At 38.2% G+C, this 26,373-nt stretch overlaps 1 protein-coding gene across 6 annotated transcripts in view; it reads left to right on the forward strand.

The window, feature by feature from the left end:
- Positions 1–3,022: 3,022 nt before the first annotated feature.
- Tjp1 (tight junction protein 1) overlaps positions 3,023–26,373 on the forward strand; it is a 331,764-nt gene continuing 308,413 nt past the window's right edge. For all 6 annotated transcript variants that reach the window (XM_078051275.1, XM_040276148.2, XM_078051276.1 and 3 more), the window contains exons 1-2: positions 3,023–3,489; positions 8,238–8,364. In XM_078051275.1, the coding sequence (XP_077907401.1) occupies positions 3,147–3,489; positions 8,238–8,364 (470 nt within the window). In that variant the 5' untranslated portion in view covers positions 3,023–3,146. The remainder of the gene's footprint in view (positions 3,490–8,237; positions 8,365–26,373) is intronic.

The raw sequence follows: 26,373 nt of genomic DNA on the forward strand, positions 1-26,373 counted from the left end.
ACTATAAAACATGAATACATGAGCTAAGGGAGAGTTTTTCTTGGTAAATAAACAATTAACAAATACTATAGACAGTGTTTGCTTGATTCTTATTGATAATTTGGGGCACTTAAAAGCAACATAATTGGTTGGAAACTTTTAACACCATTTATGAACCTCATGAAGATGACTCGATTTTAGTATTTCTTACAATTTTCATTGTTTTTATACGTCTTTAATTACTCTGATGTTTCGTTTATTTCAGTGGGATACTCCTAGGTGCAATTACCTGGTCCTGGCCTTGAAATGGTCTTCAGGAGTCCATATAAAATTTCTGTACTGTGGACTCTAAGAAAGGAGAGTGATATAGTTCTTCCAATAAAGTCTGTCTATGGACATCACCACCATTTGGTGTCCCTGCTGCCACAACTGAAAGGCAGATAACTGAGAAATACTCAGTATTGTTTTGTTAAAGTGCTAACCATGTGTATTTGGGAATATGTATCTTAATACAGAAATTGATTTTACTTAACTAGAATTGGGTAATGTCTGTTAATGCCTAAACAGTGTGCTAACTTTCTCTCAGAGGAGTTCTTAGAACCTCCTGTTGTCCTTTGTTGTGATGAAAGTGATACTATAGAGCACTTTGAGAGTTACATTTATTTTATCCAAAGCTAGTTTAATCATGAATTGTCACTTTATTAAGATAACAGAAACTGTATCTTACCCTTTTTAACTCATGCAAAATTGAATCCCAGTAATGTAGCCTGTATTAAACTCAGATGGTATTAATAAAAAAATACTTAAATTGTAAAAATCCCTGGTTAAATAGATGTTTATAAATGGCCTGTAAAAAATAAAATAAAAATAAAAATATTCTAAGAGATTACAAAATACCACAAGATGGCAGTATTTCTCTCAGAAGTGTCAGTAAGGAACCCACTTAGGGAAGATTCTGATGTCCTGGTTCTTCAAGAAGCTCAGAGTGCATCACAGTAGTGTCACAGCCCAGCCTGAGGTTTGCACTTTTGATGGGTGTTTGTAAAGGCAGGTTTTATTATTATTCAGGGGTGGTGGGGCCAACAGATCAACAGACAATGGCCATTGGGAAGATAGTTCATTACTCAGTTACCAAGAAAAGGGAGTACCTGGTCAGTCAGGAGGCAGAGCCAGAAGGAGAAGAATTTGCGCAAGAGCCTGTGTTGTGGTTTTCCTGGGAAGGAACAGGTGAGGCAGGGCAAGCAGTTTAGGACTGACTAGATGGATCATCTCAATGGGCTCTGGGGAAGTAGGTGCTGTCCCTAGTCCCAAGATAATTAGGTCAGGGGAATAGTGAGTCCCTTATCAACACTTCTAAGAAAAATACTGCTATTTTGTAGTCTCCTAGACCATTTTATTCTTTTCTTTAAAGGTAAAATTTTTAATTTTTTTAAAAAAATTAAAAATAGTTTTTGTTTTAATTGTAGATGGACACAATACCTTTATTTTATTTTATTTATTTTTTTATATGGTGCTGAGAATCAAACTCAGTACCTCACGTGTGCTAGGCAAGCACCCTACCACTGAGCCACACCCTCAGCCCCAAAAGTAGATTTTATTTTTTAGAGCTGTTTTATCTTCACAGTAAAGCTGAACAGAAAGTACAGATATTTCCCATATACTCCTGCTGCTACACACAGACCCTCTGAGAAGAGGTGGTTGTGGTGTCAGTTCTGAGTTGGTTGGTTTGCATATGAAAAAACAGCTCCCCAGAAAATCCTTTACTGTTGGCTAACTCTAGAAGGGGCAGTCTTTTCCTAGTCATCAAGGCTCTAAAACATTAAAGCATCAGAACCACATGGTTAATGCAATGAAGTACAGAGATATTGGGTTATTTTCTCAGGTCACTTACAGGGCTGGAAGAAAAGCCAGGAAATTTTTTCTTGTGCTACTATCAGAGCACTCCAGGGAATTCTGATTTCTTGAAAAATAAATCTTCCAGACAGATGCTATAGAAAAAGCTCTACTTTCTTCTATTAACCAACATGGCAGGAATATTATGATAACCACAGATTGATTTTTTCCCACCAATTTCCTAACTGGAAAAAAACATCAAAACATTTGAGTTCCTTTAAACAACTCCTTGATATGTGCACTTAGTAACTTTTAGAGAGAAGACATACAAGATATGAATGGGGAAGGACCCTGCTGCCATGACTCACTTGCATCAGCAGGTACAGAGGAACAGGGCAGAGAGTGCACCTGAGAATAGAACAGTACACCTGCAGACCTGGCCAGAGGAGGTCCTGAGGTGACTCCAGTGTCTGAGCAGATCCAGGCAAGTATACACATGAAGGCTGTCTTGGAGCAATCGTATTACAGCCATGCAATCTGCAGTGAGCCATTGTTTGTGGCAGCACTCCCCTGAGTCAGCAGGAATCCCTTCTTCTAATCTGGTTTCATTAAGTGGACACCAGACTTGGATCAGAGGAGAGGGATCATTTATGCAATTGTATTTTTTAACCAAGTCATCATTTAGAAGTTTCCAAACTTACCTCTTTCTTTCTTTCCTTTCTTCCCTGTCTTTCCTTCCCTCCCTCCCTCCCTTCCTTCCTTCCTTCCTTTCCTCCTTTCTTTCAATGGGCTAAGTTGAGAAATAACATGCAGTAGGTGATTTAATAAAAGACACTAGTACATTGCGATAACTTTCTTTTGCTGTCTGTAACTTTATTAACCCCAAACTGCAGTTGTGGGGAGCAGAGATGAGCAGCATAGTTCCTGATAAGCTTCCTACCTTATGATGTGGCCATTTAATATAGATTATGAGCATGGTATATTCATAATGATGAAAATAATCATGGGGTGCTAGAGAAATGATTATTTGGGGATGAAAGGAGGAATTTAAATTGAACAGCAGTTAGCTAAGCTTTGTTTCTTGCTTAGCTTTCAAAGTTTACTACTGCAGGGGGTTAATTAATATAGCACAATCCTCTTGAGCCAAGACGGTCAGCACTGCATTTCTCCCTGGGTTTAATCGGATGCCTTCTTTCTCCCTGCAGATCTCTAATAATTCCAGGTGGCAGCGTGACTTTGCTTCCAGGTGGCAGTGTGGTGTGGACACTGGCTGCAGAGTCCAAATAGTGGCAAGGGCCAGGAGGGAAACACTTCCCCAGCTCCACACGGCCAAAATGTTTGAGATAGGAGCTAAGTCTTGTTTTTATTATTGTGAGACAAGGTCACAAAAAGAAAAGGAGAAGAGAAAACAGTGGCTCTCAGAAATACTGGTGAGATACAAAGAGCAGATCCTAAAGGAATTCAGACTAGGCCAGGTGCTCCTCTGCTTGGTGTATGATGGAGTGTTCTCCCTGAAGGAGTACAGAGAGATCCTCTCGCAGGATTGCTATCTGAGGAGAGTGGAATATTTTTTCCTGAAGCTTTTTTCGAAAGGCCCAAGTGCTTTCTGTGCTTTCTGCTCTCATCTGGAGGAATTCTGCCCTTACCTGCTTACCTCCATTTTTCTTTATTACCAAGGTAAGAATATGGTTTGCTCTGAAATGTAGTAAGCTTAATGATAGTTGAATCAAAATATCAGGCTCCCTAACTACACTATGTAATAATGAGTTTCAACACAGCATTGATCTTTTTTTTAAGTATTTTTTTGTAGTTATAGATGGACAGAATGCTTTTATCTTATTTATTTTTATGTTGTGCTAAGGATCAAACCCAGTGCCTTACACATGTCAGGCAAGCGCTTTACCACGGAGCTACAGCCCCAGCCCCAGCATTGATCTTTATCTTACTAAAACCATGCAGTGCTTCTCTCTTAAATCTCACAATGCAGAAGTAAATGTGTGTGATGCTGAAGAAATCCTTGCACAGCCCCTGGAACAATGTTCAAGATGATTTCTAATCATCTAATTAAAAAAATTTTTATCTTTCTTGTTTTAATGAGGATTTTTAGATGCCAGGCATAATGTATTAATAGGTTACAGAAGATTGGACTGGGCTTTCATTCTATAGGCAAATCATGGTTCTTCAGAATGTTAAAAATTACCATATGGTCCAGCATTTCCACTGCCAGGTATATGCCCAAGAGAAATGGAATTATGTGTCCACACAAAGAACTATGTAAGATATTCATAGCAGCATTATTCATAATAGCCGAAAATTAGAAAAAAAAGCCCAAGTGTTCATCAATTGATGAAACAAAATGTGATATATCTATACAAAGTAATATTACTCTGTCATAAAAAGAAATGAAGGAATGATGCATGCTACAACACAAATGAACTTAAAGCCCTAATGAAAGAGAAAGAAGCCTTTCCCAAATGCCACATATTATATGATTTTATTCATATGAAATGTTCAAAATAGGTAAGTCCATGAGACAGAAAGCAAATTAGTGGTGGCTATGAGCAAGAAGTGGAGGAAAGAAGGGAAATGTACAGAAGTTTTGGGGGGTATGATGAAAATATCCTGAAATTAGATAGTTGTGATGGTTCTCATGTCAGAGAATATACTTAAAAAACCAAAACCTCTTACTTGTATACCTTCAAAGGGTGAATTTTATAGTGTGTGACATATAACAAAAAAAGCTGTTATTTTAAAAAACTAGCATGTAAATCTTCTCAGCTGTTTCTCTCAGTCTTCTAAATAGAGCCCTTGAAATGGCCTATCCCAATTTCCCAGCCTCCTTCCTTCAAACTAGAAAGAACTCCTTCTTGCTAAGAGTGGGTTTGGGACGGTCAGCCCAATACAGGAACAAAGAGGAAGAGAGGGCATGTGTTCTGGGGCGGTGGTAAGAATGAGGGAACAGAGGCAAAAGGAGGAATCTCTATTTGCAATTCTGTGGTCTGTGTCTGTGATTCAAGTTTTTGAGAACTGTAAGGAAAGGATTTCAACTATTTTGAAGTAGTGTTTCATTGCTGGTCTTCATTTGCCTTCAACACTTCTCCAAGACAGAAGTGTGAGTTCCAGCTTGATGACAGATTTATTCTGAGGTTTATTTCAGTGGAAAATTTATCCTTGGCTTTTAGGATAGTTTTGATTCATAGATTTGTTGTAAACTCCCATTCCATGGTCTCTATAACATTCAGTAAAGTGGTCAATCTACAGAAAAAGTCAAAAAAGTGAAAATGAATATTTATAAATGGCTTCTTACATTTCTTCAGGCTGCACTGTAATATAAATTTACAAATCAGAGAATGTTTGCCTTTTCATGTGTTAATCCAGTCCAACTTTACAGAGTATCTACCATGCCTCCTGCACTATGGTGAACAAGACCAATGCAATCCTTTATTTTTCAATAAATCCTTTAGTTTTTATATATTTTTTTTAATATTTATTTTTTAGTTCTTGGCGGACACAACATCATTGTTGGTATGTGGTGCTGAGGATTGAACCCAGGCTGCACGCATGGCAGGCGAGCGCGCTACTGCTTGAGCCACATCCCCAGCCCTAGTTTTTATATATTTAATTTAAAAATACATCATGCATTTAAAAACTAAAGGATTTATTTATTATCTATTTAAATATATATTATACATTTTAAAATAAATGCATAATATAGGTGCCAGGTATAATGTATCAATATATTGATACATATGTAAATATATATATATGCAATTAAAATACTATAATTTATATATTATGCAAGATAAATATATAATGCATTTAAAAACTGATAATTTTTTCTTACCAGGTAACTTAAATATTGATACGTAAAAAAACAGCTGAATAGCGGTTATAGTAACTATTTAACTTTTTTGTTAAGGAATCATCACAGGTTGAGTTTTGTTTGTTTGCTTAATTTTTCTTTGTAAAGAAATTATCTTGGCTTAAGAGGAAGAGGGAAAGGAAAGTAGATTAACTAAGGTTTTAGCTATATATTTTGGGGGAGGGGGGTGCTGGGGATTGAACCCAGGGTCTTGTACATGCTAGGCAATAGCTGTAAATTGAAAATTTTAATTGTCTATTTCTGAAGCATGTGTGTCACAACATTGACATTTAAGTCTTGAGTTGGAAACATGGATTGATTTCTACTGTTATTCCATAATATTTTACTATTTTCAATGCTTTTCTACCTACGATAAAATGTTACTAAGTACAAATTATTTCCTTTATTTGAAAATGAAATAATCTGATGAGGTTATACAAATCTATACACATGCCAGAATTTTGTAGAAATACACAACCACCACACACACAAAAAAATGAGTGCCTGTAAAAACCAGTACAATTCAAATAACATCTGTAGCTTAGTATTGTGCCAACATCAATTTCCTGGTTTTGATCATTGTATGAATGTTATATGGAATGTTATCACTGAGAGAACCCCGCCTGGGAATTTTCTGTACTATTTTCTGTGATTCTAAAATGATTTCAAAAAGTTATAAAAAGAAAGATAATAGCAAGGATATGATAAAATTTTAATTGGAGGGATTGTTTTTAATATTAGCTTTGAGAAATAAAATTCTAAAAATGTTCACATTCTTTTGCCACCTGAATCAATGGTCAGAATTTAGAGTTTAAGACTAACTTTTAGTTGATTCCAGGTTGTTAAAGCAAGTTCTTTGCAAAGGCTCAAGTCCCTCCAGCATTGAGTCATCCATGTGTGTCCAATAGGGCTCATCCTTTGTGAATGTCCAGAAAAGGAAGCTTTGTGATAGGCTGTAATAATATCTGTCTTCAGGAGGAAATCCATTTCCTGTCACTGTGTGGGCCTAAAATCAGTTCCTAAACTACCAAAGAGGCCTTGCAGTTCTAAATATAAAGAGGCCATCTGCCATTGTTAGAACATATACTATTAAACAAATACATCCCAGCAAAACAGCAAGAAAGGTGCAAACCTAGCATTCATGCTGCAGAGCACTCTGGGGAAGGTCCAATGATTTATTCAGTATAAAGCAGAGGCAAGGGGCTGGGGCTGTAGTTCTGATAGAGTTTGCTTAGCATGCACGAAGCCCTGGGTTCAGTTCCAAGCACCAAAAAAAAAAAAAAAAAAGAGGCAAGAGATAAGAAGTGAGGTGAGGGCTTTTGCTTAGTATGACCAGCTAGTGATGCTGCTAATGGAACCTGGAAGTGCTATACTGTCCTCTCATGTTTTCAGCCACATGTAATTATTGCTATGAACAACTCCACTTGTTAAAACAGATCAGTTTGTGCCAATAGGGATGAACAGATGCCTGCCTGACACTCTTTAATTACAGGGAAAGAGCCCCCTCACTGGGAGGGGAGAGGCTCAACCCTTGGAGCAGCTCCCACCTCCACAGGTGGCCACTGCATTTCCCTTATTCCCGTCCCTGTCATATTGGGAGGAGAGGCAAGATCTGGAGCTGGATTTAAGTGTGGGCATATGAGAGCAATCCCTAAACCATCATTCCCAGAGCTAGCCTCTTGAAAAGTGAGCCATTCCACACTATGCAATGCAGCGTGGTGGACTTGTTATGCACATGCAGAGGGCAGCCTGGCATTGGGCCCAGGAATGGAAGCTTGGTGTTGCTTTCCAGGAACTAAAGGGAAGACACAACAGAAGGCAGTGTAAACAAGGGCAAGGCCAATGCAGGTGGGGTGTGGGGGCAGAGCTTGTCAGGCTGGGGCTGGATACGGAAGGGGACCTACAGAAAGTTTTAATTGAGGTGCCATCTGCTCTTTTCTAGGGGCTATCACCTCTGACAACTGAAAAAAGTAAAAAGGCTTAAGCAGAAAAGTGCTGCCCCAAGCTAGGACAGAAATCATGGTCAGTTTCTGGGGAGATAGAAAATGAGTTGCACTGGTCAGTTTTAAAAATCATACCCTCCCAGTGACTATGGCTGCCAGGCTAAGCCCAAGATAGGGAAGGCATGAATACCATTCTCTGGTCAGGAGCTTGAGGAGAAGCCACATTTGAAAGAAATATGGTGTCTCCTTTTCCTTCTTCCCTTGTTTCCATGAAAACCATTTTTAAATACTGCAAAGAAAATGGATATTTACTCCCAAACTCCTCTATTCAGAACAATGCCAGCATGCATGTTTTAAAAACCAGCCACTCTACTCCCAGCTAAGACAAGCGATTATTCATATTCAACAATTGGTAATGATTCATATTTCAATGAACTACTGGGTGTTTCCTTTAGAAAAATGTGAACCAAGTAATGTTCATCCTTTTATATACAAGTTAGGATAGCCAAATCTCCAGAAACACATTGTTATTACTTTAGAGGACAAAAGAAAGGCTGTAAAGAGTGGGTGAGCTTACAGACTTGCAGAAAGTGTGACTAACTGCTTGTGTTACAATGCAGAACAAACCCACAGGATCTTACAAGACATATACATTGCAGAAGAAAAAGCAAGCTTTGGAACTCAACATGAACCTAGCAACGCCCCTGACACTGAAGATCAAGAACAAAGTCTCCAGTTATTTAACAAGTATGTTAATATTCTCAGTGTTTGCCTGCTTTAAAAAGTCTTGTCTTGCTACTTTTCATTTTCCTCCTTGTTTCACTGTGTCCTTTGGTCAATTACATATAGTTTTGCTGGTATGCGTATTTTCTGGGACGTTTTCAGGTCTCTGTGTGATTTCTTAGTTGTTTCGCGGTCTGAGAAGAATAGAACTTGGAGATTACCATTTGGTTGTAGGAAGCTGATGCTGTTGAAGTGTGTACCTGGTGACCAGTCTTAGTTTTTGTTCTGTGTTGGAACCCAAAACAGGTCAATGCTGCTCATTCAGAGTACCCCCAAAACAATCTACTTCAGGAATAATACTTTAAAATCTGAATTAAAAGATTACAAATGGAGCGGCAGTCCCCTAAAGCGTGTGCTAATGCTTTTCTCAAAGAAAACACTCTTAATGAAGTGCAATGCTCGTGGAATATTCTGGGATTGCTCAACACATATGACATTCTTATGTTCTTTTGGATCATAAATTGCAGGTTTCATGGGCAAGAATAAAACCTGAATTGTGGTAAGACTCTATGGCTATTTCTTGCAGACTTTCTCATAGAAAGGATTTGCATAAAATGAGAATTCATATCATAAATATGGTCCCCACTCCAGTCTATGTCTCCCCTTCCACTAAAGGCATGAAATGGGATGTTGATAGTTGGTGTACTAGCTATCAGAGCTCTGTAATTTTCTTATGGATCTCAGACATGACAATCAATAACTATGGTAGAAAAATGCATAAGCCAACATTTGATATGCTTAAATAGCATGTATAATTGAGTTTACCTCTCATTTGGCTTATCGTAAAAATAATAAGTCCCCATTACCATAATCTGTGCGCTTGAAAGTACATTTCCTGATTCCTGCCAATTCTCTTGCTGGGTTAAGAAACTTGTGCCTTGCAGCAAAGCTCTCAGGGTTCCCTGCACCTGACTGGGTGGCTCAGGTTCCCTGCAGAGCCAGGAAGCTTTCTCTGGGGCTGGGTCAGTGGGTCAGGGGTTGGCCCCCTGCACTGGGAGCAAGACCTCCCCCCAGCCTATCCAGAAGGTGAGGTCTGGCTCCCACTGCTCAAAGCCCTTCCTGGTACAAGACCCTGAGCTGCAGATGCCTCTGAGGTTTGCAAAATGGTGATTTCTGTTTCTTTTCTTCTGCTGCTTCTCACTTTCAGTAAGAAAAAAGGGACAGAGACACATTTGGATATAAATATAATACACAGATCTATAGAAAGAGACAGACATTTATTTTAAGCAATTGGGTCACATGATTGTGGGGGCTGGTGAGTTCATGATTTGTCAGGCAAGCTGGCAGGCTGGAAATTGAGATAAGAGTTGACGTTGTTGTCTTCAGTGGAGACCCACAGGGCAGCAGGCTGGACTATGGCAGTCTTAAAGAGAATTCCTTCTCTGCAGGAAATTTCAGTTTGTACTTTTAAAATCTTCAACTGATTAGGCAAGGCCCATTCACAGTATGGAGAGCAATCTGCTCCATTAGAAATCTACTGATTTAAATATTAATCGCATCTAGAAACTACCTTTGCAGTGGCATCTAGATTGTTGTTTGAGTAGACAACTGGGTACTATAGCCCAGCCAAGTTGACACACAAAATTAAACATCACAAGCATGGTGTTGCCTTGGAAAAGTGTGTATAACCTTTCTGTGCCTCAGATTCTCTCCTGGGAAGTGAAGATAATGAACAGTCCCTGCCTCATCGGATTGTTTGAGGGTTCAATGCACAACATGTACAGGAGCCATCTCTGATCCATTCTTTCCTTTCTGTGTCTCACACTACTCTAGGTCCAGCATACCACTGGCACTCAAAGTATGCTAAGTAGTGACTGACTCAGCAACGTAAACACTGCGTTTTTCTGCTTAGTTCCTCTTTACACCAATAATTTAGGCAACGATGATCCGATCCAGGGCTTCTAGCACTTACTCTATGCAACCTGTCCATGCATACCAGGCCTGCTGACTAAACTCATCCCCCACCACCTCCACAGGCTCATTTCTCCTGCCCTGGGCCCACACCACCCCCAGGGTACCTGAGACATGCTGCTGAATTGATAAGTGCAGCCAATCTTCCTAGGTTTTGAGTTTCAGTCTTGGGTGGAAACAGGGTACCTCAGTTATCATTCCTTTGTACCTCCTACCTATCCCTGGGTCTTAGACCCTCTTGCTCTTTTCCTCTATCTCCTTCCCCATCACCCTTCCTCCTCCTTCTTCTCCTCCTTTACTTCCACCTCCACCTCCAGTGCTAAGGATCCAGCCCAGGGCCTTGTACATACCAGGCAAGCATTCTACCACCGTGACCTACCCCCAGCCCTCTCTTTTCATTTCTAGCCCTGCTACCCCAGGCCAACAAAGGGTTACTGTGATAGTTCATCAACTTGGCTGGGTCACAGTGCCCACATATTTGGTCAAACTTACTCTGGATGTTTCTGTCAAGTATTTTTTGGATGAGATAAATACTTAGAGTTGTGAATTTTGACTAAAAGAAGGTGAACCTCCATATGGTGAATGAACCTTATCAGATTGGTTGAAGGTGTTATAATAACAAAGACTGACCCCCTTAGAAAGAAGGAATTCTGCATCAGGCTGCATTTGTACTCTAAGTCTAACCCTTGCATACATCTCAGGCTGCTGCCGGCTCTTCACAGTTTGGACTTACTGAGTCTCTGCAATTGCATGGGCTGATTACCCCCACCCCCCCACCCCCCCGCGCCGTGTGTGTGTGTGTGTGTGTGTGTGTGTGTGTGTGTGTGTGAGAGAGAGAGAGAGAGAGAGAGAGAGAGAGAGAGAGAAACAGAGACAGAGAGATCATATGTATCATATCACACATATACTATATAATCATATATATATATATGTGCATATCTTCATCCTATGGGTTCTGTTTCTATATACAGATGGAAAAAGCAGTGCTTAAATCGTAGCTCTATGTTGGACTCCAACACAGCCCCCCTGTTATAGGCTTTAAGTTTTTAAGTTTCATGGTCTTGTGATTCCTTGGGAGGGTCCGAACTTATTTTTCCTCTGTTCCTAAGGCCCACAGCTGCTAGTAATCTTTCCCTCAGAGTTTTATCAGTTATTTACAAAGAACTTGATTTGGGGCTTATACCAATTTTGATTGTTTTCCCTGTCTGTTTAACTTCTGAATTATCATTTAAGATATCAATTTTCTGCCCATTGGCTGCGTCCACCTGGGCAGCAGCCGGGCACCTGGCAGACGAGCGTAGGCGGTGACAGAGAGCAGTGACCATCTGGCCCAGGCGGTGGCAGTGGGGAAGGGGCACGGGCACACCGATGGGCACCACTGAGAAAAGAGGCAAGAAGAGCCGGAGGCTGTTTTCATTGCTGTGGCAGTGGAAAGCGAGCAGGAGGCTCTGGAGGATGTGCTGGGCTCCCGAGGCAGTGCTGGTGTAAAGATCTTTCATCTCTGTGATGGTGTCAACTTGACTGGATTGAGGAATACCTGGAGAACTTCCCAAATGGAAAATAAGTCAGATTCTCTCACCTGACCACATTGTAGCAAAGAGTCTTGGAACCACTGTGTCAGAAACCCTGACCGGAGAACAGGCCCAGCGGCCCACAGAGGGGCAGAGCCTCCGCCCGTGCCTGCAAGGTAGGTGGACCTGCTACCGACTGGCAGAACAGGCCCAGCGGCCTGCGTAGTAGGCACATTGCCCCAATTGGAGGAGGGGCAGAGCCGCTGCCCGCGCCTGCAAGGGAGACTTTGCAAGTATACAAGAGCAATATAAATATATAGGGGGAAAATTCAATAACACAACAGTTTCACCAAGCAGAAAGAAACACGAACAGTATGAAAAGACAAGGAAAGAAAGGACCACAAGCAATGCAGGTTAACTCAACGTTAGAAGAGGTAATATCTGCAGCAAATGGAATGTCAGATAAAGAATTCAGGATATACATGCTTCAGATGATCTGGAGTCTCAAGGAAGACATTAGACAGCAGAATCAGACAATGAAAGATCACTTCGACAATGAATTACATAAACAAATCCAAGAAGCAAAAGATCAACTATACAGGGAGATAGAGGTTATAAAAAACAACAAACAGAAATCCTTGAAATGCAGGAAGCAATAAACCAACTTAAAAACTCAATTGAGAATACTACCAGCAGAGTAGATCACTTAGAAGATAGAACATCAGACAATGAAGACAAAGCATTTCAACTTGAATAGAACATAGACAGCTCAGCAAGACTGTTAAGAAACCATGAGCAGAACACCCGAGAATTATGGGATAACATAAAGAGACCAAACTTAAAGAGTCATTGGGATACAGGAAGGTATAGAGGTCCAAACCAAAGGAATGAGCTATCTATTCAATGAAATAATACGAGAAAACTTCCCAGACTTGAAGAATGAGACAGAATCCAAAATCCTAGAAGCCTACAGGACGCCGAATGTGCAAAATCATAAGAGATCCACACCTAGACACATTATAATGAAGATGCCCAACATACAGAATAAGGAGAGAATTTTAAAAGCTACAAGAGAAAGGAAGCAGATTACATTTAGGGGTAAACCAATCAGGATAACAGCTAATCTTTCAACACATACTCTGAAAGCTAGAAGATCCTGGAATAACATATTTCAAACACTGAAAGAAAACGGGTTCCAAACAAGAATTGTGTATCCAGCGAAATTAAGCTTCAGAATGGAAGATGAAATTAAAACCTTCCACGATAAACAAAAGTTAAAAGAATTTGCAGCTAGAAAACCATCTCTCCAAAAAAATCCTTGGCAAAACAATACAGGAAGAGGAAATGGAAAATAACAATGAAAACCAACAGTGGGAGGTAGTACAGTAAAGGGGGGAAAATAATCAAAGAGGAAAACAAACCATGTTTAGTAACATAAATAAACAAATATGGCTGGAAGAACAACCCATATCTCAATAATAACCCTAAATGTTAATGGATTAAACTCACCAATTAAGAGACACAGGCTAGTAGAATGGATCACAAAACAAGACCCAACAATATGCTGCCTACAGGAGACGCATTTGTTAGGAAAAGACATACATAGACTGAAGGTGAAAGGTTGGGAAAAATCATATCACTCATATGGATTTCGGAAACAAGCAGGAGTGTCCATACTCATATCAAATAAAATAGATTTCAAGTCAAAGTTAATCAAAAGGGATAAAGAGGGACACTACATACTGCTAAAGGGAACCATACACCAACAAGACATAACAATCATAAATATATATGCCCTAAACAATGGTGCAGCTATGTTCATCAAACAAACCCTTCTCAAGTTCAAGAGTCTAATAGACCACCATACAATAATCATGGGAGACTTCAACACACCTCTCTCACCACTGGACAGATCTTCCAAACAAAAGTTGAATAAGGAAACTATAGAACTCAATAACACAATTAACAACCTAGACTTAATTGACATATATAGACTATACCACCCAAAATCAAGTAGTTACACTTTTTTCCTCAGCAGCACATGGATCCTTCTCAAAAATAGATCATATATTATGTCACAGGACAACTCTTAGACAATATAAAAGAGTAGAGATAATGCCATGCATCTTATCTGATCATAATGGAATGAAACTGAAAATCAATGATAAAAGAAGGAAGGAAAAATCATGCATCACTTGGAGAATGAAAAATAGGTTACTGAATGATAAATGGGTTATAGAAGACATCAAGGAGGAAATTAAAAAATTCTTAGAGATAAATGAAAACACAGACACAACATATCGGAATCTATGGGACACATTGAAAGCAGTTCTAAGAGGAAAATTCATTTCTTGGAGGTCATTCCTTAAAAAAAGAAAAAAACAACAAATAAATGATCTCATACTTCACCTCAAAATCCTAGAAAAAGAAGAGCAAAACAACAGCAAAAGAAGTAGAAGGCAAGAAATAATTAAAATCAGAGCTGAAATTAATGAAATCGATACAAAGGAAACAATTGAAAAAAATGACAAAACTAAAAATTGGTTCTTTGAAAAAATAAATAAAATTGACAGACCCTTAGCCATTCTAACGAAGAGAAGAAGAGAGAGAACTCAAATTACTAGCATATGGGATGAAAAAGGCAATATCACAACAGACACTTCAGAAATACAGAAGATAATCAGAAATTATTTTGAATCCTTATACTCCAATAAAATATAAAATAGTGAAGGCATCAATAAATTTCTTAAGTCATATGATCTGCCCAGATTGAGTCAGGAGGATATAGACAACCTAAACAGACCAATATCAATTGAGGAAATAGAAGAAACCATCAAAAGACTACCAACTAAGAAAAGCCCAGGACCAGATGGGTATACAGCAGAGTTTTACAAAACCTTTAAAGAGGAACTAATACCAATACTTTTCAAGCTATTCCAGGAAATAGAAAAAGAAGGAGAACTTCCAAATTCATTCTATGAGGCCAACATCACCCTGATTCCGAAACCAGACAAAGACACTTCAAAGAAAGAAAACTACAGACCAATATCTCTAATGAACCTAGATGCAAAAATCCTCAATAAAATTCTGGCGAATTGGATACAAAAACATATCAAAAAAATTGTGCACCATGATCAAGTAGAATTCATCCATGGGATGCAAGGCTGGTTCAATATACGGAAATCAATAAATGTTATTCACCACATCAATAGACTTAAAAATAAGAACCATATGATCATCTCGATAGACGCAGAAAAAGCATTCGACAAAGTACAGCATCCCTTTATGTTCAAAACTCTAGAAAAACTAGGGATAATAGGAACATACCTCAATATTGTAAAAGCAATCTATGCCAAGCCTCAGACCAGCATCATTCTGAATGGAGAAAAATTGAAGGCATTCCCTCTAAAATCTGGAACAAGACAGGGATGCCCTCTCTCACCACTTCTGTTCAACATAGTTCTTGAAACACTGGCCAGAGCAATTAGACAGACGAAAGAAATTAAAGGCATAAAAATAGAAAAAGAAGAACTTAAATTATCACTATTTGCAGATGACATGACTCTATACCTAGCAGACCCAAAAGGGTCTACAAAGAAACTATTAGAGCTAATAAGTGAATTCAGCAAAGTGGCAGGATATAAAATCAACACGCATAAATCAAAGGCATTCCTGTATATCAGCGACAAATTCTCTGAAATGGAAATGAGGAAAACCACTCCATTCACAATATCCTCAAAAAAAATAAAATACTTAGGAATCAACCTAACAAAAGAGGTGAAAGACTTATACAATGAAAACTACAGAACCCTAAAGAGAGAAATAGAAAAAGATCTTAGAAGATGGAAAAATATACCCTGTTCATGGATAGACAGAACTAACATCATCAAAATGGCGATATTACCAAAAGTTCTCTATAGGTTTAATGCAATACCAATCAAAATCCCAATGGCATTTCTTGTAGAAATAGATAAAGCAATTATGAAATTCATATGGAAAAATAAAAGACCCAGAATAGCAAAAACAACTCTAAGCAGGAAATGTGAATCAGGCGGTATAGCGATACCAGACCTCAAACTGTACTACAGAGCAATAGTAACAAAAACAGCATGGTACTGGTATCAAAACAGGCGGGTGGACCAATGGTACAGAATAGAGGACACAGAAACCAATCCACAAAACTACAATTATCTTATACTTGATAAAGGGGCTAAAAGCATGAAATGGAGGAAGGATAGCATCTTCAACAAATGGTGCTGGGAAAACTGGAAATCCATATGCAACAAAATGAAACTGAATCCCTTTCTCTTGCCATGCACAAAAGTTAAGTCAAAATGGATCAAGGAGCTTGATATCAAATCAGAGACACGGTGTCTGATACAAGAAAAAGTTGGCTACGATCTACATACTGTGGGGTCGAGCTCCAAATTCCTCAATAGGACACCCATAGCACAAGAGTTAATAACTAGAATCAACAAATGGGACTTACTCAAACTAAAAAGTTTTTTCTCAGCAAAAGAAATAATAAGAGAGGTAAATAGGGAGCCTACATTCTGGGAACAAATCTTTACTCCTCACACTTCAGATAGAGCCCTAATATCCAGAGTATACAAAGAACTCAAAAAATTAAACAATAAGAAAACAAATAACCCAATCAACAAATGGGCCAAGGACCTGAACGGACACTTCTCAGAGGAGGACATACAATCAATCAATAAGTACATGAAAAAATGCTCACCATCTCCAGCAGTCAGAGAAATGCAAATCAAAACCATCCTAAGATACCATCTCACTCCAGTAAGATTGGCAGCCATTAGGAAGTCAAACAACAACAAGTGCTGGCGAGGATGTGGGGAAAAGGGTACTCTTGTACATTGCTGGTGGAACTGCAAATTGGTGCAGCCAATTTGGAAAGCAGTATGGAGATTTCTTGGAAAGCTTGGAATGGAACCACCATTTGACCCAGCTATTCCCCTTCTCGGTCTATTCCCTAAAGACCTAAAAACAGCATGCTACAGGGACACTGCCACATCGATTTCATAGCAGCACAATACACAATAGCAAGACTGTGGAACCAACCTAGATGCCCTTCAATAGACGAATGGATTTTAAAAATGTGGCATTTATACACAATGGAGTATTACTCTGCATTAAAAAATGACAAAATCATAGAATTTGCAGGGAAATGGATGGCATTAGAACAGATTATGCTAAGTGAAGCTAGCCAATCCCTAAAAAACAAATGCCAAATGTTTTCTTTGATATAAGGAGAGTAACTAAGAACAGAGTTGGGAGAAAGAGCATGAGAAGAAGATTAACATTAAACAGGGGTGAGAGGTGGGAGGGAAAAGGAAAGAGAAGGTAAATTGCATGGAAATGGAAGGAGACCCTCATGGTTATACAAAATTACATACAAGAGGAAGTGAAGGGAAAGGGGGAAAAAAACAAGGGGGAGAAATGAATTACAGTAGATGGGGTAGAGAGAGAAGATGGGAGGGGAGAGGATAGGGGATAGTAGAGGATAGTAGAGGATAGGGGTAGAGAGAGAAGATGGGAGGGGAGGGGATAGGGGATAGTAAAGGCAGCAGAATACAACAGACACTAGTATAGCAATTTGTAAAACAGTGGATGTGCAACTGATGTGATTCTGCAATCTGTATACGGGGTAAAAATGGGAGTTCATAAACCACTTGAATCAAAGTGTGAAATATGATATGTCAAGAACTATGTAATGTTTTGAACAACCAACAATAAAAATTAAAGGAAAACAAAAGATATCAATTTTCTACCTTTTGTGTTGCTTTCTAACTTTCTGAGTTTATTTCTTTTCCTTTGCTCATGTGTTTTGGCCACACCCCTGTGGCGTTGCTGCTCAGAACCCTTGTTATCCCAGCACAAAGCCAACTTTGACTTTCTGTTATACCCAAAAGAAATAGGATGCCTCTTTGGTTTTTGTAGTGTGGTGGTGTTCTTTTTTTTTTTTTTTTTTTTTTTTTTTTTGGTACTGGGGATAAAACCCAGGGTGTTGTGCAAGCAATCTACCATTAAGCTATAACCCCAGTCCCTCTGTTTAATTTTTACCTTATAGTACATATAACCTTATAGTACATATTCTCTCCTCTCCTCTCCTCCTCCTCCTTCTCCTCCTCCTCCTCCTCCTTCTCCTCCTCCTCCTCCTGTCCTCCTCCTTCTCCTCCTCCTCCTCCTGTCCTCCTCCTCCTCTCCTCCTCCTCCTCTCCTCCTCCTCCTCTCCTACTCCTCCTCCTCCTACTCCTCTTCCTTCTCCTCCTTCTTCTTCTGATTGGGGATATTTCTTTCTGCATTATTTCTAATTTCTGGTCTTATTGCATTGTAGTTAAAAAATTAGTCAAAATGTTTTCTACTTTTTAAAAATATTGGAGACTTTCTGGTTTAATGCTATGTCAATTTCTGTAGCTATTCCAGGTGTACGTAGAAAGAATGTGTATTCTAGGGCTGAGGAGGATATTTGTCTAGCATGTGCAAGGCCCTGGGTTCTATCCCAGCACTGCAAAAACAAACCATAACAAAATAACAACAAAAGAATGTATATACTCTATGTTGGATTCAAATTATTATGTATTGAATCAAGCTTATAGTCTCAACATTAAAACCTCTAGCACTTGCTTTATCTATTTAATTAGTCCTCTTCTGAGAAAGTTTCCAAGTTCTCTTGACTATTGATTTAGCAATTAATTTTTAAATATATTTTAATAAATGTTGTTCAGACACCAAGGCTCACTGTTGCCCCTTTATTTATACATAAAATCTGTCCTAATACTTTTGGCTTTGAGTTCTAGTTTTCTGATCTCACTATGCCTTGTCTTTTGTTGTTTGGATAAGCTCACAGCTGGCTATCTTTGACATTTATTCCTCAACCCTTCAGCATAGTTGAAATAAAAATAATTTTGTTTTAAGCATAACTTTGCTACTGGTCTGTGGCTGCATATGGATTTCTAACATGTCTACCGGTCCGCTGGGAACGTTAGCCGTGGTAGAAAAGCAGTTGAGCAGTGGTGAGTCCCACTGTGTTCAGTCAGCCTCCTGTGTCACCTCATAATGCTCATACCTACCCTAGCAGGTAGTTCCTCTGTTTGCCCCCATTCGCAGCTGGAGAAGCTGAGGATTTGAGTGGTTTCTTGACCTCCCCACATCAGAAGGCTCATGGAGGATCAGGCAGGAGCAGGGCCACTCCACCCTGATCCCCTTCTTCACATTGCTGACCTGTTCAGCCTTCACCCCAACCTCGTGTTTGGCACTCTGTCCTGGAAGCCTTCCTTTGGTGGGTCCTTCAGCTCTCTGATGTGAACTTCAGTCAGGGCCATTCTCTGTGAAAACACATCCACTCAATTTTTAACTTGAGAAATGGTTTTCAGTTTTCTGGAGCTGATTGTTTTACTCACATAGAAACCTGCCGACTTTTAGCAGGACGTGACTGGACAGGCTGACCATTAACTTCCTTGCGTCTCCGGACTTCTTAGGATACATCCTCCTTGTCCCTGCAGCAGCTGTTAACTGGGGTCTCTGAGCCTCTTCTCCGACCCCAGTCTTCATTCTGGACACCAACTTTAGAATAATTTCTTCTTTCATTTTGGAGTAATGCTGGCAGAGTTATTCTGGACATAAATTCTAGAGTTACCACCAACATGATTCCATGTGCTTTAATCTTAAGAATTTTTGTGTCTTTTGATCTTTCTTGAAAATACTCTTTCCAGATTTCCAGCATGGCTGAGGACCTACTCTCCCTTGTCTATCTCTTTGGTCATTACAATAGGACTTAACGTCTGGTCAGCCATCTTCAACTGGAGATCTTTCCATTCCTTTTTACTAGTTACAGCTTCTGTTATCTAAGCCATGGAGAGGGAATTTCTCTGGTTCCCCACCTTCAATAGCCAAATATTACCTCAGCAAAGGGAAACCCAAACCCATACTCTAGTCACACAGTGCACAGGGGCCATGTCACTACCCACAGTGAAATTAGTGTCCCTAAAACTGAGATGGGATTTTAAAGTGACCTCCTTTACACATGTGTGACCTAAAACTGACTCAACCCCAGGGGTTCCACAACCAATGATGCTGAATGGTTGCAAGTGCCCAAGTTGTCCCCTTCCAATTTTATTTGTAAATTTACCTATTTTAATTTTTTTAAGATAGTATATTCACTTGGCTCAGAATTCCAGGTATCAAGGATGAAAACTCTCCTTCCTTCTTCTTCCCCTATCCAGTACCCTTCCTAAGAACAGCCACAATTACCAGATTTTAGTACTTCATTTCAGAAATTTTTTTCTATGTATAAAAAGCTGTTACATAACCAGGCATGGTGGCACACTCTGTAATCCTAGCAGCTTGGGAGGCTGAGGCAGGAGGATTGTGAGTTCAAAGCCAGCCTCAGCAAAAGCAAGGTACTAAGCAACTCAGTGAGACCCTGTCTGTAAATAAAATACAAAATAGGGCTGGGGATATGGTTTAGTGGTCAAGTGCCCCTGAGTTCAATCCCTGGTACCAAAAAAAAAAAAAAAAACTATACAAATTTTCCTCTGAAAGAAAAAAAAACCAAAACTAATCATGATCATATGTTATCAACTGGAAAAAAAACAGTTACATTAAAGATGAATCCACATGTGTTCCTAAGAGTTTTTTTAATAGCTATGGAATATTTCACTGTGTGACTATAATTTATTTAAGTCATCCCTACTGACTAAAATTTACCTTATCTCTTTTTGTTTCAACTTTTCAGAGGTTTGTAAATATGGGTAAATCCCTAAAGGAGAATTATTGGTTCAAAGGATATTTGACACATATTTTTTTGTAGATTTGTTGAATTGTGCTCTGTGAATGTTGCACCCATTTACACTCCCACAAGAACTTTATATTTGTTCTTATTTCTCTATATCTTCAATAATACAGGGTATTATTACACTTTGGAATCTTTCACTCACCATTTGTTGGGTGAAAATGATATTTTATTATAGCTTCAATGTGAAATTATTTATTATGAATGACATTGTACATCATTTCATCTTTGAAGATCCAGATATGCTTCTTTTTCTCTCTGTTCATATCTTTTGCACATTTTCTGGTAGGTTATTGATCTTTTTTTTTTACACAATTATAGGGCCACTATATGGTCCTATAATTATAGGTCCTATATTGTAGGACCACTATATTGAATGTTTGTCTCCTCCAAAACTCATGTTGAGGTTTAATTGTCATTGTAACAGGATTAAGAAGTAGCACCTTTAAGAAGTGATTTGTTCATGAGAGCTCCATCCTTATGATTAGGTTTGGAGCTCTTAAAAAAGGGCAAGTTCAGCCCCAGTCACCTTCTCCTTTGCCCTTCTATCCTTCTGGGATAATGCAAACACAAAGTCCCTTGCCAAATGACAGCCCCTCAATATTGGATATCCAAACCTCTTGAATTGTGAGCCAATAAATTTCTATTCATTCATTATACGTTACCCACTCTCAAGTATCTTGTTATAGTAGCACAAATGGACCAAAGTCATTCTTAGATATGATTCGAGTTGAAAATACTTTACCAGCATATTGTCTTCTGACTTTGCCAATGAAAGGTAGTTTTTCCACCCTTTATTTAAGTAATTGAATTTATGAATCTCTTCTTTCACAACTGTTAGGTTTTATGTCCTATCTAGAAAGTACCTCCCTTGTTTTTGATTCTAAATAATTATTTTTTTGCTCCAATATTTTATGGTGTCATTTTTTACTTTTTACTATTTAATCAACTAGACTTTATTGTGGAGTGAGGTGTGAACTTAACTTTATTTTCTTGGGCATTTTTTTTTCCATTTTAACTTTAGAATCAGAGTGTTTAGTTTTCCATGAAATAAAGAAAATCTTACTGGGATACTTATTAGAATTGCATCACCTTTATAATTAACACTTTCCACTACTGATATTGCTATAGTTATGATCTTCCTTTCTAAAAATAAAGATTTCCATATGTTTGAGTTTTCTTTATGCCCCTCAGGAGTGTTTTGAATTTTCCTTCATCTAAATGTATACCTAAAAAATATTTATTTCACTGAGATACAACACAATTGAAAAAAGAAAGAAATTCTGACATCTCAGCAGTTTAGCCCAGTGTTTACTTCTTGCTCATGCAGGTTGGCAGGTGGCTCTCCTCCATCCTGTGACTCAGGTATTCAGCGTCTTTCCATCCTGAGATGTCCTTTTTAAACACAGGGTCTCCAGGATTCCTGTGGCAGAGGAATAGAACATGGAGGAGCATCCAAGGTCCTAATGCCCTGGGTCTGGAGGTGATAAACTTCTTTCATCATTTTAGTAGCAGAACACAAGACCACCTGAATACAAAAGGGCTGGAAGGATAACAGCCTTCTACACCTAAGAAAGAGGACCAGATACAAATAATACAAGTACTTTATTTCACACCAATAAAACTATTCATTAAGCGTGAGGGTAAAATGAAAAACAAACAAACAAAAAAAAGTTTTGGTCATGCAAAGTCTCAAAATATTTTACTCCAAGGCATCTTCTCTCAGGAAGCTAATGGATGGGGTGCTCTGCCAAAATGAGAGAGCAAATCGGGGGAGAAGAAAACATTGGATAATCTTGACCTAAGAGTGCATCAAAGGGAATCCTCAGGATGATGGTGAAGGATATCCCAGAGAGGCAGCAGGACTAGAATTGAAACCCTGTAACCTAGAGCTAACGGGATTGTTTTTGCTTTTGTGGAAGAAGGCCTAACTGAGAAGGAGCCAATAGAAGGGAAGCTAACCAAGAGCCAGTGATGTGAGGTTAGGAGCCTGTGCTCAGCCCTGCCTGAAGCTGGTTCTGTTCTTTGAGAGTTAATACAGGCCCACAACATTCTTTTGTGCTTTAGTTTCGGCACCTGGCTTTCTGTAACTTGTAACAAAAACATTTCTGACTGAGGCGGGGAAATATCAGAAGAAATAAAGCTTGTCTTCAAGGAATTTTAAATCTAGTTAGGGAAATTTTATTTGACATTAACTACCATGTATTATTCCTGTTTCTATTTCATAATCTCCTCAAGCACTATGTATTTTTAGCTAATTGTCTTGAAAGCAACGGGCCTTAGAAGCTGGGCAAAATCACTAACCTGATGTCATTGTTCCCTCACAGAAGCATACACTGTTTAAAGGAAAATGTCCTCCTCTCCTGTTTTTTTGTTTTTGTTTTTTTTTTCTTTTTAGAGGATTAACCCTAAAGCAATAAATACACATGGATATTTCCAAAGGTTTTGCTACATGGATGTTTATCAGAGCATGGTTTATTATACTCAGAAATCCTAGAAGCAATTTGATAGTCTAACAGTACAAAACTGACTGAGAAAATTGTTATACATTTGTACATGGAAAAATAAATAATTTCATAAATGTACAGTTTCTGGCATGGAAAGCTATGCACAGTTTCTCACTAAGTAAAAGAAGTCAAGTGGCAAATTAATTTGGCACTTTAAAATGTATGTGCATTTGTGTGTGTGTGTGTGTGTGTGTGTATTTGAGAAAATGGCATTTTTTCTTTAAATATATATGTGTGTGTGTGTGTGTGTATATATATATATATGTATATATATATATATAGTTGTTGTTGATAGACCTTATTTTATTTATTTATATGTAGTGCTGTGAAGGGAACCCAGTGCCTCACAGATGCCAGGGAAGTACGCTAGCACTGAGCCACAGCCACAGCCCCTAGTAAGTTGTATTTTGAGTGTTGAGATTTCAATTGCCGTTTCTAATCTTTTTGCTTCCCTGCTTTCTTCATTTATAAAAGATTGGTTGTGAGTTCAAACTTAGTATTTTGTCAACATTAGACGTGAGCACACTACAGAAACATTTTGGGCTTGATCTTGCTGCTCTTCGACAAAAGCATTCACTATTTAAATACTGCAACAATTTCTCAAATTTTCTTCTTAAGGAAATTAAATCATACCACCATATAGTATAAATTACATCATCATAATACATATGAAGGTTTTCTTTAAAAAGTTAATTCAGTAAGCAAAATAAACATGTTGTGAATTTTTTTTTTAAAGATTTACTCCTAAACATTAACATTTACTCCTCAGGCCCTTTATTTTTGCAATATAACATCTAATGAATTAAATTGTTAGGTTTTACATGGCAAACAAATCAGAGTCACTTTTACAAAACAATACTTGAAGCAAGAAAAAGATTATAGATTTACATTGAGTATTATTTATATTTAAACTAGAGTTGGACCTTACAAGTCTGAAAATGAGCTGACAACCATAAACCAAGTGTAAGTGCCTGTTTGGGGGTCTGGGTGTTGAACCCAGGGCTTTGAGCTTGCTTGACAAATGCTCTACCACTGAACTACATCACCAGCCTCATTGCCCCCATTTTTTAAAAATCTGTATTTGAGACAGGATCTTGCTAAGTTGCCCAGGCTGGCCTCCAATTTGCAATCCTTCTGCCTCAGCTTCTAGAGTAGCTGGGATTAGAGTAGCATGCCACGGCTCCCAATAGAGTGTCTTGATATCTGAATTTGATTGAACAGTGCCCAAATTTTCTATGATGCTCTTAATTATACCCTCAAGCTTTCATAGAAACAGTTATTCCTTAAAAAAAAAGAATATCTTGGGCTGGGGATGTAGCTTAGAGGTAGAGTGCTTGAGTAACATGCATAAGGCCCTGGGTTTGATCTCCAGGAAAAAAAAACCAAAAACAACTCTTTTTTTCTGCCCTGCATAAATATCATTAAAGATAATTGTTTTCCAACACAGATACCAGACCAAAATTGTGTTTCAGATTCCACCTATTGGAAGAAATATACAAACTACAATTGTTCAGATAAGAAAAAAATAAAGCAGTACTCATAATTCTATTTTGGGTAATAGTCAAAACAAATTGTTGTAATTATTGTGGACAAAAAAAAGTAACTATGGTACTTGTTTAATATTTAAAAATACAACTTACTGAGAATCCATTTCAAAAATGTCTAAGTTCTGAGAAGTTTTTTAAATTTAATACTATGTCATAAGAACTACAGATACTTTGTTTACCTTTTCTATATTTACTCACTTAATCTTCTTATGCAAAATTTGAATGGTAGAGGATAACTTTGCCCTTTTATCCATCTAACAGTTTTCAGTCACTGTGCATGTAATAGGCTATTGACCTGGATTTGCAGGTTTGGGGCTAAAATAAACCACAAATCTCCACTTAACACAAGGATGGAGATTTATCACCACTAGATGGTACTGTGAAGTAGTTATTGAGTTTCACATTGCTAAAACTTGTCATTGACAGTGATTTTTTTTTATGCAAGGAATAAATCACTCTTAATACAGTCTTGCCATTCCCATTAGCACTATCTGCTCCTCTCCTAACTTTAATTTGCTAAATCACTCCATTATGAAGAGATGACAGCCTGTGATTCATAACAGAATCTCTTAGGTAAAGTTCTCTGGGTTAAATAAAATCTGGGCTTCTGAGAAGTGATATTAATACTCCATTTTCTTTCACAATTACTTTCAAGCTAAATAATATTGTAAAGGAATACAAACAATCATTTTTAAAGCCAACTCATCAAATTTTTAAAAAATGACAAAATGGCATTAGCAAAAACCAAAACTTTGCCATTCTTCATGATATATGTAGTTGACAGCTTGTACTTTTGTTTATTTTCATTGCTAAGTCTTGCATGGAAAGAGTGTTTTTGGTAGATAGGGTGAATTTTGTCTTTATCAGTGTGGTTCAAGCAACTAGCCTATGATTAATACCCTGTTTAATCAACACATTGCAGTCCCTGGCAGCTTCTCTGATGACATTAGTACTGAGCTCAGTCACACAGGACAATACAAAGGTTTCAGGCCAGAGAGCTTCGGAAGCCAATTTCACTCTACACCACTTAATTTTATCATTTTTCACTGAACAAAAAAAAAAAAAAAAAAAACTCCATACTATTTATATGGGAAGGTCGTTTTGATTCTGGTTGGTAATACATAGCTGTTGCTCTTATTTCCTTTTTGATGAGTTGGTAAGAATAGTGGTTCTCCAAGGCCTGACTCATTTCAGCTTTTAGTAATTTCATTAGAATAAATGTTTCCCCTTCAACCGACCCAGCATTTGAATGATTTGTGCCAGGTCCCAGATGGTTCCAGGACCTCTAGAAGATATCAAAATCCATCGATGCTCAAGTCTTTCATATAAAATGGCGTATTATTTGTACATAACTGATGCACATCCTCCTGAATACTTTAAATTATCTCTAGATGACTGACAATACCTAATAGAATGCAAATGCTGTAAATAGTTGCTATGCTCTATTTCTTAGGGAATATTAACAAGAAACGAGTCTCTACTTATTCAGCATAGATGAAGCTTTTTCCTCTTAATATTTTTGATCTGCAGTTGGTTGAATCCATGGATGCAAAATCCAGGAATATGGATAGTTAATAATCGGTTGAATAGTAAATACATTGAATTGATAAAGCCCCAAATTAAATAACTAAAAATTTATGTCTAAGTTTATACATTTATTTGAATTTTCTTCATGAAAGAACACA

This window comes from Ictidomys tridecemlineatus, chromosome 5 (assembly GCF_052094955.1).
Source record: "Ictidomys tridecemlineatus isolate mIctTri1 chromosome 5, mIctTri1.hap1, whole genome shotgun sequence".
NCBI lineage: Eukaryota > Metazoa > Chordata > Mammalia > Rodentia > Sciuridae > Ictidomys > Ictidomys tridecemlineatus.